This window comes from Eptesicus fuscus, chromosome 9, assembly GCF_027574615.1.
Source record: "Eptesicus fuscus isolate TK198812 chromosome 9, DD_ASM_mEF_20220401, whole genome shotgun sequence".
Lineage (NCBI taxonomy): Eukaryota > Metazoa > Chordata > Mammalia > Chiroptera > Vespertilionidae > Eptesicus > Eptesicus fuscus.
This window is the reverse complement of record NC_072481.1, coordinates 17,851,077-17,864,255: the sequence shown is the minus strand read 5'-3', so window position 1 is coordinate 17,864,255 and position 13,179 is coordinate 17,851,077. Positions and strand designations below refer to the sequence as shown.

Genomic DNA, 13,179 nt, shown 5'->3' with positions numbered 1-13,179 from the left:
TTTGCATGACACTCATCACACTCCACGGTAAGCTCCAGAGGGCAAGGACCATGTCTACTTAGTCACAGCTATATCCATATCATCTAGTATAGCACCTGCAAATACTTGTTAAACTGAACTAAAGTCTTCATCATTAAATTTTGAGCTAAATATTTGTAATTTTCAGTTAATTGGCCCAGGAAATAATTCAAGTTTTCTGAAGTAAATACTTGACTTCTGCCTGGCCAGCATGGCTCAGTGGTTGAATGTCAACCTATGAACCAGGAGGTCATGATTCAATTCCTGGTCAGGGCTCATGCCTGGTTGTGGGCTCGATCCCCAGTGTGGGACGTGCAGGAGGCAGCCGATCATTGGTTCTCTCTCAACAATGATGTTTCTATCTCTCTCTTCCTCTCTGAAATCAATAAAAATATATATATTTTAAAAATCCTTGACTTTTAACCTTTCTTCCTTCCTCCATGTTCTCACGCTTTTTTACTTCCTTCAATTAACTTTACTGGTTTTCTTTTAGGTTGGAACAAAATGTCAGTTTCATTGTATAAGTGTTTTGGCAATACTGGGATTTTATTCTCTTTTATAATGTTACTTTCATATTATAAGTATACAGTGGAAAAAGTAGGTTTACAGTTGTTCATATGGAAAATAATACAATAATTAATAAATAATAATACAAAGATAAACTCTGTGTTTTGCATACTCCCAACTATAAGCCTACTTTTGCCAATCCCTGTATATCATAATTATCCTATAAACATAGTATAATAATTATGATAGAACCATCCATTCAACAAATACACTATATAATAAAGAGGTAATATGCAAATTGACCCTCATGCCCTCACGTCACAAATGGCCCCCACGTTGTCACAAGATGGCTGGCAGGGGAGGGCAGTTGGGGGCGATCAAGCCGGCATGGGAGCAGTTAGGTGTCAATCAGGCCAGCAGAGGAACGGTTAGGGGGCGATCAGGCTGGCAGGCAGAAGCGGTTAGGGGCAATCAGACAGGGAGGCAGGTGAGTGGTTAGGAGCCAGCAGTCCCGGACTGTGAGAGGGATCCCAGATTGGAGAGGGTGCAGGCTGGCCTGAGGGACAACCCCCCCACCACAGTGCACAAATTTCATGCACCGGGCCTCTAGTTTATTATAAACCTGCTACAATACTAGATCAAATACTAACTGCATAATACATAAAGTTATTGGTATACACTTGCTAATCAGGATATCAAAGTTCTGTACTTTGCCTTTTAAAAGTAAACAATAGATACTTTCAATGATGAAAGAACATAGTAGCAATGATATTTTTTCTTTAAAATGTTCATTCTAGTCTAGAGAAATATGAAAAACTCTTAAGTATACCGTGTCTTGGAGAGGCAGACATAAATACATTAATTAACAACACAGCTTCTTACATTACCAGCAATTTCCTCACCTTGGAGGTTTCATTATCCCAAATGGCTAGACCAAAGTAGTCTTCTTCCAAAAGATTGAGGTGTTCACACACTCGCTTAAGTAAATCTTGTCCTTTTGCATGTTTCTGCAAAAATATACATAGTTTAGTTGAGGTTTCCTCTTACTCTTGTATTCATCAACAAATAAAATAAAATGTCATTTTTCAATTTCCTCTTTTATCTAGTTTAAAAAATAGCTAATAGCTAACATTTTCAAGTGGCTTATACTGTATAAGTAGAAAAATGTGAGTTATAAAAATCTTGCTTCATAATTTGTCTACTTAAATATGCACCACACTTATAATGGCTTGGAAATAATGCTACAATTCAAAGCAAGATATAAAAAAGCTTCCCTCCATCTACTACCACCCCTTCACCTCCTTCCTAAACATAACATTCTTTATTTTTTGGTGTAATATTTCCTGAAGCTTGCTATGGGCTGCTGTCAGTCATCATGACGATCTGAATTAACTGAACCAATTGCTGACACTGACAGTTAGTGGCTATGGAAATTATTACTATCATTCTCAGACCAAATGTCCCAAGAGAATAAACTATGTCTCAAGTCCGTTCAATCTCTTTCAGAAAAATGCATAAAGTGTAAAACTCTAGATACCTGCATATGTTACCTACTGCAGTTGCTCTTTCAGATGTGCTACGAATCATTTCCTTAATATCTCTTTACCTAGAAAATAAATGACTGCCAAGTGTGGGTACTTATATTCCTGTTTATAGTGAGGAAATGCCCTAGCTGAGATTTAGAGTAAAAAAATCCTGGCTCCTCCATACACTAGCTCAGCGGTCGGCAAACCGCAGGTCGCGAGCCACATGTGGCTCTTTGGCCCCTTGAGTGTGGCTCTTCCAAAAAAATACCACAGCCTGAGCGAGTCTATTTTGAAGAAGTGGCGTTAGAAGTTTAAGTTTAAAAAATTTGGCTCTTAAAAGAAATTTCAATCGTACTGTTGATATTTGGCTCTGTTGACTAATGAGTTTGCCGACCACTGCACTAGCTAAATAACCTGAGTCTATTTAATCACTCTTACTGAACATTAGCTTTTGCATTTACACCTGTCCTACTTATTGACTGGAATAGTAGGGGGGGGGGTGGAGGGAGAGAGTCAAATGTGCTAATTAATGCCTACTGATAAATATGTTTTTTAAATGTCAAAAAACTAGAAATAATTTGGAACATATACATGGCATGTCCTTCTCTCAATTAGTTATTTTTAATGACAATTAGTAATTCATATAGATGTTAATGCAATTTCAGACATAACCCATTTATATTACATCATTTTCTTACCTATGTTTTTACTCTAAACGACAGAGATGATTTGGGAATTCTTCACAACAACTGCTTTATATCAAGCATATAATTGACAATTACTGCTCTAGTTTAAAAAATAGCTAAGATTTTTAAGGATTTTAACTTGTCTTGAAGGAGCAAAAGAGTAACTGAATAACTCACAATTTTATTCAATCTTGATTCAATTTTTTATTCTTTCAGAAAATAGAGAATTTTAAGAAATGGCATTACTGAGAAACCAAAATAGTGGCATAGGTAAAACACCTGAACTTGCCGCCTCACACAACCACTTCAAAACTACAACTAAAAAACAAAACGGACATCATCCAGAACCACAGGAAGGCTAGCTAAGTGGAAATTCTACAACTAGAAGGAAAGAGAAAAGCACACTAAGACTCAGAGGAGATGCGGAAGTAAAGGCAGAGGTACAGAGCCGCAAGCGCGGAGAGGGCTGGCAACTGAGTACGCGGCTGGCTTTTTCAATCCACAGGGAGACACAAGCTCCCAACTGCTCTGAACTCCAGTTCCGGGAGAGACTGTGGGGACCTAGACTCATACAGGGAGAAACTGGACTGTCTGGCAGCGGAACTCAAGGGCAGCTTTCTCTCAGAGGTGCTTGCAGCAATTACCAGGGACACTGAGACCTGGGGGACACTTAGGGCAGGGCTGACGGGAAGCCATTGCTGTTTGCTCCGCCCTGAGACTCCGCCCCATCCAAGCTGAGTGCAGAGGCTTTTGCATATGAATGGCCTGGTCCTTTGAAATCTAAAATTACCTATCAAACTGCAGCTGAGTCAGAGAGACCCAGAACATCCAAAAGAAGGCCCAAGGCCCCGCAGCAGCTTGCATTGCTTCACAGCTGGTCCTCATCTGGGCACCTCCAAACCCCACACAAAGAAGAGGAATCTGCAGATCTCTCCGTAGCTCCTGATGGGTGGCCTCAGGCAGAGGCTAAATTAGCACCTCCTTGGAGATCCAAGAGCCAGTGTACCCAGGGATCAGAGTGGGACAATCCAGATTACAACTCCTCAGATCCATAAGGGACACACTCAGGGGGCAGACCCAGCGAGAGCCAAAGCCCCACTAAAGCAAGTCTTGCCTCATAAGGGTGTCTCCAGCACAGAAGTTCTCCCATCATAGACGCAGCTGATCCTCACAACCAATTGGCCTGGAGGTCAATTCCTCCCAGTGATACCAACAACAATCAAGGCTTAACTACAACAAGACTATGCACACAGCCCAAAAAGGGGTGCACCAAGAGTGTCCACCTCAGGTAACTGGGGAGGCTGAGCCACTGGGCCCTATAGGACACCTAGCACACAAAGCCACTCTATCAACTCAGGGAAGCAGCCAAAATGCAGAGACTAAGAAACAGGTCACAAATGAAAGAAATGGAGGAAAGCAAACGACTGGATTTAGAGTTCAAAACCACAGTTATAAGGTTTTTTAAGAATTTTCTAGAAAAGGCCGATAAATTTAGTGAGACCCTCAAGGATATGAAAAAGGACCAACTAGAAATTAAGCATACACTGACTGAAATAAAAAATAATATACAGAGATCAAACAGCAGACTAGAGGATCACAAGAAGCAAGTCAAAGATTTGAAATACAAAGAAGCAAAAAACACCCAACCGGAAAAGCAAAAAGAAGAAAGTGAAGATAATGTAAGGAGCCTCTGGGACAACTTCAAGCGTACCAACATCAGAATTATGGGGGTGCCAGAAGAAGAGAGAGAGCAAGATACTGAAAACCTATTTGAAGAAATAATGACAGAAAACTTCCCCCACCTGTTGAAAGAAATAGACTTACATGTCCAGGAAGCGCAGAGAACCCCAAACAAAAGGAATCCAAAGAGGACCACACCAAGACACATCATAATTAAAATGCCAAGAGCAAAAGACAAAGAGAGAATATTAAAAGCAACAAGAGAAAAACAGTTAGTTACCTACAAGGGAGTACCCATACAACTGTCAGCTGATTTCTCAACAGAAACTATGCAGGCCAGTCGGGAATGGCAAGAAATATTCAAAGTGATGAACAGCAAGAACCTACAACCAAGATTACTCTACCCAGCAAAGCTATCATTCAGAATTGAAGGTCAGATAAAGAGCTTCACAGATAAAAAAAAGCTAAAGGAATTCATTACCGCCAAACCAGTACTATATGAAATTCTTTAAGAAGAGGAAGAAGAAGAAAAAGGTAAAGATAAAAATTATGAACAACAAATACATATCTGTCAACAAGTGAATCTAAAAACAAGTGAATAAAAAATCCAATGAACAGAATAATCTGGTGAATATAATAGAATCAGGGACATAGAAAGGGAGTGGACTGATAATTCTCAGGGGGAAAGGGGTATGGGGTGCAGGAAGAGACTGGACAAAAATCATACAACTATGGATGAGGACAGTAGTGTGGAGGGTAAGGGCATGGGGTGGGGTGGGAACCGGGTGGAGGGGAGCTATGGGGGGGAAAAAGAGGAACAACTGTAATAATCTGAACAATAAAGATTTTTTTAAAAAAGGAAAGAAATGGCATTACTTGATTTAAGTTTTTTATATCTTATATAATGGGGATAAAGAAATACATTAAGTAAAACTAAAGCTTATCAAGGTTTAGAGAGGAGAGCAGAAGTGAACACATAGTAAATTTTTTTTTACAAATATAATTATGGGAATAACTGGATCTAATATCAGAAATTGAAGCTATCCTAGGAAATTTAGTCATGGAAGGTCACTCTATAAGTAACAAACCTATTTTTTAAAAACAAAATTGTTTTGGCCCTGGCTGGTGTGGATCAGTTGGTTGGGCATTATGCCATGTACCAAAAGGCTGTCAGTTCAATTCCCACTCAAGGCACATGCCTGGGTTGCAGGCTCGATCCCCAATGGGGGAGCATGCAAGAGGCAGCCTTTCAATGTTTAGCTCTCACATCGATGTTTCTCTCTCTCTCTCCTCCCTCTCTTCCACTCTCTCTAAAAATCAATAAAAATATTTAAAATAAATTTTATTATAAAAGTAACACATGCTCAATTCACAAGATTTGACAGATGCAAAAAAAAAAAAAAACCCAAACTGAAGAAAATAGACTCACTCATAATCCTTCTACACCTATACCTCCAGAAATATCACTATTAGCATTTAAGCCCATAGAAATTGTCATTATACTGGGTCTTATCTCAGGCCATGCGTGACACCACTTACCCAATCCTACATGAAATAATCTGTAAGAATTCTAACTACCGAAACTTAAAATGTACTTACTTCTACAACACATTCATAAACTGTGTCATCCAACAAAGAAACCTTGCAATGCATGTTTCTGTGTCTTCTGATTGATTTCTGGGAAGCTTTTAATTCTCTTTCTGCTTTTGATTCAGGGCTTTCTTCTTTCACTTCTATTTTAGAGCACTCTTCAACTCCTCCTTCTTCCTTAGTTTCAAAATCTGGATCTTCTGTGCGTTCTTCCTGAGCAGGCTACATATGCATGACATCACCAAGTCAATAATAAAGACATTTCACAAAGCATGCTGTATATACTTCTACTTATACTAATGCTACCAATAAAAGCACTAACTGAAGAAGGAAAACTGTTGAAACAAATATAAGTGATGCTAATATTAAATAATTATTTTTCTATAAAAGATATTATGATCTCCCAAAAGAACTAGACTCTCCTATTCTTAAAACTGCGTAACAGAAGGTAGAATCCCATCTTTCAAATCAATAAATGAAGGTTTTAGGTGAATTAGAGGACACCCTTCTGTTGCTATCAGCATTATATATTCTTCCTGATTATGCCATTATATAATTTTAAAACCTATCAAAATTTTAACATCTCTGTGCCATGCTCCTCAATTTTAACAAGGTAGCCTAATGAATTGCAAAATGAGATGTGATTTGTCACGTATTCAAAATTTTATGAGTGGCTAAGAGGGGTTCTTGGGACCAATTTTAGAGCATAAAGTAACATATATAGTAGGCTAACTGTAACTACCAATTAACTGATATCAGGTATCAATCATGATAAATACAAAGAAGGTTCAAAGAAGCAAGAGACAAATTGAAATATGGGTCTCCTGGGGCCTGAACTGTTATGAGGCTATTTTTTATTTTTTTTACCTCTATCCATCTTTGAATGTATCTTCATATAATTTACATTTATATCCCAAAGCAATACAACTAAGTGGAATAAGATTTTGGCAGACTTTTTTCAAGCACAACAAAATCCTTTTCATTTAAAAGAATACATGGCTGACTTTTAGAAAAAAGAATTTACGGTAATTATTTGGCTCCTGCATTACATATTGGAAGAGGTCTGTCTAAAAGGATCCTTCCAAACCTCATGACCCTCTTAAATGTCACCTCTTCAGAGAGGCCTTCATTGGCTATCCTACCTATCCTATTCTTCACATCAGTACTGCTGTGTTGCCTTCATAACATTTATTATGATAATTATTTTGTATTTACCACTTTTTGTCTCCTCCATTAGACTATAAAGTCATCAAGAGTAGGGATATTTGTTTTATAAAAATAAAGCAAACATTTACATAACAATTACAAAAGCATTGCTCATATGAACTCATTTTATCCTCATTAAAACCTCTGGGGAGGTTACTATTATTATCCCCATTTGACAGGTAAGAAACTGAAGCCAGAGAAATTCAAATAACTTGGGATCATACAGTTAATAAGTCACATATCAGTCTGGTTCCAAAATTCGTGATATCAAACTTCTTCACCATATTAGAATTTTTATTTACTAATGTATATTCAGCTTAGGATCTGGTACACATAATAGGTTTTCAATAAACAATTGTTTAATGAATAAATAAATATTAAAAACTGATACATGGCTTCCAACAAAATCCAAGGCACTCTAGATGAAAAATGGTACAGTCCTATAAGGTAAACTCACTTTGTTAAAAATTCTGAATAGAAAAGGACCACGCAAATGAAATTCTCCTACACGTAAGAAATATAGTTAATGCATATAAGACTAATCAATGGACACACACAACAGGAGGGTAAGGGCATGAATGGGGGAGGCTGGGGGGTAATGGGGGAATAAGGACACATATGTAATACCTTAATCAATAAAGAAATTAAATTTAAAAAAAAGAAATATGGTTAAGCAATAAGGTTCTGATCCACAATGCTGTGATTTTAAATACTAGCTTCCATAAAGCCCTAAATAGTTCGTTCCTTTAAACAATACCCTCTTGAATTTTTATTATTTATTTTGTCTATTTTTCTTTATATGTAGATAAATACCTAAACACAATTTATCCCAATTCTGAATTAATGAAATTTCAATGAATGAGATTTTAATTAAGTCTAGAATTAATTTTGTCTGTCATGTGTTTCAACTTCAGTACAAATGCTATGATCTTTAGACAAAATAACCCTGATTAAACGCTAACTAGAATGAGATATGGATTTTTCCCTACATAAAGCAAAGGACCAAAAAAAAAAGCAGTTAAAAACCTCTTGAAAGTACCAGGCTTCCTGAAAGAGGGTAGAATTTAACTATTGGTATTCTTCAAATAAAATTAACAATATTAAGATATGTAGTGTATCTTTGCCTTTACTGAGAACAATAACTAACATTGAGTGCTTACTAAATGCCAGGCAATGACTTGAGACTTTACATGTTTATCTCTTTTAATCCTCATAATTGCCAAGTGAGGTGGACATTATTATCCTCAGAGGAGGAAAATGATAAAGCAAAAGTTTCACTTCTCTATGATTTGAACCCTCTAGTCCGATTTCATAGCCTGTATTCTTAACTATTACACTATATAGTAAATCTTATGTTCAATCTTGTTTCACTACTAGCAAGTATGTAATTACAACTTTATCCTAAATTTTACTCTTAGCACATTTATTATACAATATTTCTAGAAATACATGTAATACTTTAGAAAATTCTAATAAAACTGTATAGCCCAAACCTGAGACCTATGATCTATATATATAAAAGCCTAAGCGACTGTTACGACCAGTCGACAGGGCGACTGGTTGACCAGTCGCTATGATGTGCACTGACCACCAGGGGCAGATGCTCAACGCAGGAGCTGCCCCCTGGTGGTCAGTGCGCTCCTACAGTCAACCTTTCGTGGCCGGCCAACCTCCCGTGGTGCCTCCTCCCTGGCCAGCCCTGATCAGCCCCAATCAGCCCTGATCGCTGGCCAGGCCGAGGGACCCCACCCGTGCACAAATTTGTGCACCAGGCCTCTAGTAAAAATATATAGGACTTAGACTTTTATTATGCAAATAATATTCACATGCTTCAAAAATAAAAAGACTGAAAATTTCCCCATGTTTTTTGGACAAATGAACAAATCCAGAGCTCATGTTTTGTTAACTACACTGTGACACAATTAAGACCTCAAATTACTATATATTACAATGGTGATATAAAGACCTAGACTTTCTCATCTGTATCTTATACTCTGTGGTAATATGATCCAGTTAGAAAAGATGACAAAAATAAGGCAGGCATGGCTCAAATCTATCACGTACCTCTGGATGGCTTGAATCTATCACATGGCTTTAAGGAGATTTCCATTAAAGAATCATGTCTGCTGATAACTATCCCATTCCTAATAATTCCATCAAAATTAACTCTAAACCACCTTAATTCTTTTTTCTCTTTTATTAAATATCATGGATATGTTCCACAATAACAGTAAAATGACAAAGAGGCTGAATAAATTCGTTTGATAAGTTCTTTTCTTTCATTTTGTTTTCTTTGATTTATACCGTATAAGTACCTTTTAAAAATCAAGTTTCCATTGACTACCTTAATTTCTTTATCTTTTATAATTTTATTTTTTAATTATAGTTTACATCCAGTATTATTTTGTATTAGTTTCAGGTTAGACAATCATATACTTTACAAAGTAGTTCCCCTGATATTTCATCTGGCGCCATACCTAGTTATTACAATATTATTGACTATATTCCCTGTGCTGTACTTTACATCCCCATGACTACAATAATTTCTTTAGAGCAGAAACTCCAAAGCTTCATGGTACTTATTACTATCAATCCCAAGTCAACTGGCTATAAAACCTAATGTTCTTAAATGAAAAATAAAGTGTCTAACCTACCTTCATTACACCCACCTCCCACACATTCACATATCCTTACCTGTGTTTCTGCACTGCTTAATGAGTGAAGATCCAAGGATGGGTCTGTTTTGAGTTCAGGTTCAGGAGCTGCAATTGGGGCCTTTAAAATGACCTCTTCATCAAGACTGGTTGCAAATTCTATGTCTTTCTGACCTCCTTCACCTTTCTCTTTAGCTGACTCTACTTCTTTGCCTTCTTCCTCAGAGACCTGAGATTTAGGCCTTTTGAGAAATGAGGAGAACAGCCGTGACAGGCCCCTGTTTTCTGATGTCCGCTCCTTGTTCTTGGTCAAGTCTTCATGTGTAGGAGTGTCTCCATTAGATGTTTTCAGCTTCTGCTCACACTGATTATCTCCCTCAGCTGCTGCTTGAGAAACCTCTCCCAGCTGACTTTCTTGTTGGCCTGAGTTTGTAGCTCCCTCTCCCTCTTCCTTCTGTTGTTGGTGCTGTGAATTTTCAGCCTCAGCCACTAAACTCTTCTCTGTTGTCATGATGTTGCTATTAAAAAGAAGTTGGAAAAGGAAGCTATTATAAGCAAAACACATTACCGCAGGCGAAACCCTAAATCAGGTCAAGTGTGCTAAAATTAATATATTTAGGTATTTAATCGCCAACAGACAATACTCCAGTCCATTAAACATCAGGCTTTCCATTAAAGCACAAAAGTATTTACCTATACATCCTGAATAAATTATTAATGCCTTGTCTTGCTAAAGATATTCACATAGAGAAATTAGCTTAAAATAGTACCCCTTGAGGTCACCTTAGTGAAATATATCATTTTTTAAATTGAATGCTCAAAACTGTACAGAGCAAATAGTTTATCCTGCCTAAAAAAGGAACTTATTTGTATAATGTCTTCTGAGGGTATCAATCTGAAGGTGCAAGGTTGCAGGAATTATTTCTCTATACCCCAAAAGATGAGATTAAAAGCCCCCCCCAACTCTTTATTGTTCTTTTCCCCTATATTTTTTAGAATGCATAGACTTCTCTATTAAGAACAACAAATTCAGAATTCTGATCATTTATCAAACTTGACAACAATGACAAGGATACAGTTAAAAGAATCACAAAAAATTCCTTAGGTTTTCCTGTTGCAATACTAAATTACAGGGTTTTATAGAAGTATCCCACTTTAAGTTCTTTAAGACCTTTTTATCTCTGACAAATGTGATTTTGAATGCTCAGCATTTTTAAGAGTAGGCAGTTAAACTATTACAATGTAGAGAAATAATAGAGAGAAAAAAAGGAACAAAATAGAGAAGACTATTTTAGAAAGCAAACAATTCAATTGTAGGAAAGGAGGAGAAGGTAGGCTATAGACCGCACAAATTTCAAATTTGTTGGTTTCTAGCCTCTTGATCTCAAAATCCCAGTATTATTAACCAAGCCTTACAATAATAGCCAAAAAGCATTGTCACACCTTGTTACCAAAGAATAACCCACACACAAGGGAACTTTTGAGACACTAGTTGACTACTGATGATCTTACACTTTGATTCACTGTTATATCTGAAAGTATTCCACTCAAAAAGCAGCATTTATGTTGTCTTTACATCTGCTCCCTACTATTTATATGAAGAAATTGTATTTGGATGCTAACAATCTGAATTAACTATATTTAGTTCATTCCCTCCTCAGACCCTTCGTACTTACTCTTCTCTCTACTTAGGATGATGTTCTTCACCAAAGCTGTCTTCTTCTCATTATTACCTTCTCTGCTCAGAAGTCACCTCCTTGGGCCTCCCACACACACCCTGTCTAAAGTAGTGGCCCTTTGTCCTCCAGATGGCCTCACACCACTACTGCACTTATTATCTACAATTATCCTGTTACCTTATTTGTTTACTGGTTTAGTGTCCTCTCCCTTTTTCTCCCCCAGCTAAAATATAAGTTCCATGAAGACAGAATAATACCTGGCACATTATAGACCTTCATAAAAGTTGGTTGAGTTAATTCACTTCAACTGAATAAATCTGACAAATATAAACTGCAAAGGCATTCTCTAAATTTATTCAAGCACATTTACTTCAAATGCATGACCATTCAACAAATCCTTATCAAGCGCCTAGCACGTAAGGTTGATCAGAATTAAATAAATAAATAATCTCAAAAAGAAATATTCTATGGACCAACAAACTCATCCTGACAAACCTGTTTTACATGTAGCCAAATTATTCACATTACAAATGACAGAATGGGTAACCAGAGGAAAAGATACAAAGAAGTCAAGCAGTAAAACAGGATAAATATTCGACAAATAGGCCCTTTCTCTGTAAATAATACTAGTTTTCATTCTGGATACAATATCTAAAAGGAAATATCTGTTTATGTAATGTCAGCAAGAGGTCTTCTGATTTAAAAAAAATCAGAACAGCGCTGAAGACCAAGTAATGAATTCCCATTCCATTTCAATCCTAATCCTCCAAACCCTGGGAATTATACCCCATCTGGTATCAAAGATACACTTGTTTTAACAGTGTGCATCTGTTGACTTCAGGCAAATCAGATCTTTAAAAACCTGATACTGAGCAGATTGCAAGTGCTGGACTCTTATCTTTCACCTTTTTTGTATCCCTTTCTAACATTAGCACCGTCAGTACTCCATTAATGCTTTTTGGGTGGAAAACTTTATAAAAACAGTACAGTTTGGCACCACTAAGAAAATTTCCCTTAAAATCACCATTTAGGGATAAAGTTTAATGATTTACTTATTGGTAATACTCTTCAAATTAGCTCACTGAACACCTATAAATGTTTACTGGGTGCTAATCATGCATAAAGTTTTGGCTCAGCTCTTTGAGAGGGACTAAAAATGGATACTACACAATTCTTAAGGAAATAAGACATATACAGCCCTATAGAGTCTACTTCCAAAGTATAGTAAGTAGTCCAGACTGGTTGGAATAGGGATAAAAAAGGGAAGTAGAAGGAGGTAAGGTTATATAGTTACCATTTAAATTTAATTCTAGGTTATGAAACTTGATGAAAAAGGTGAAGGGATTAAGAAACAAACAAACAAAAAAAACACTCAGACACAGACAACAATATGGTGATTATTGTTGGAAGGGGGATGAGGGGAGACAGAAGAAGGTATGTGGGGAGGGGAGGAAAAAGAATAAAATAATTCTAACTGAAATAATAGTAGCTACCATTTATTGAGCACCTACTAAATACCATATATTATTCTATATACTTCACTACTTACAACCATTCTATAAGGTAAGTGTCTTCATTTCCCAGATAAACAGGTTCTGGGAGGTTAATTTTTCCCCTCAGATTATAAAACTAC

General features: G+C 36.9%; 1 protein-coding gene across 8 annotated transcripts in view; it reads right to left on the bottom strand.

Annotated features, from left to right (window-relative positions):
* The window catches only part of EPB41 (erythrocyte membrane protein band 4.1), a 136,936-nt gene that overhangs the window by 85,409 nt on the left and 38,348 nt on the right, over positions 1 to 13,179 (bottom strand). For 2 of the 8 annotated variants that reach the window (XM_054720935.1, XM_054720936.1), the window contains exons 1-3: positions 9,908 to 10,569; positions 6,017 to 6,229; positions 1,428 to 1,532 (exon numbers count right to left, since the gene is read on the bottom strand). In XM_054720935.1, the coding sequence (XP_054576910.1) occupies positions 1,428 to 1,532; positions 6,017 to 6,229; positions 9,908 to 10,432 (843 nt within the window). In that variant the 5' untranslated portion in view covers positions 10,433 to 10,569. Of the gene's footprint in view, positions 1 to 1,427; positions 1,533 to 6,016; positions 6,230 to 9,907; positions 10,581 to 13,179 lie in introns of those variants that run through there. The other 6 variants (XM_054720933.1, XM_054720937.1, XM_054720938.1 and 3 more) reach the window with 6 other exon arrangements.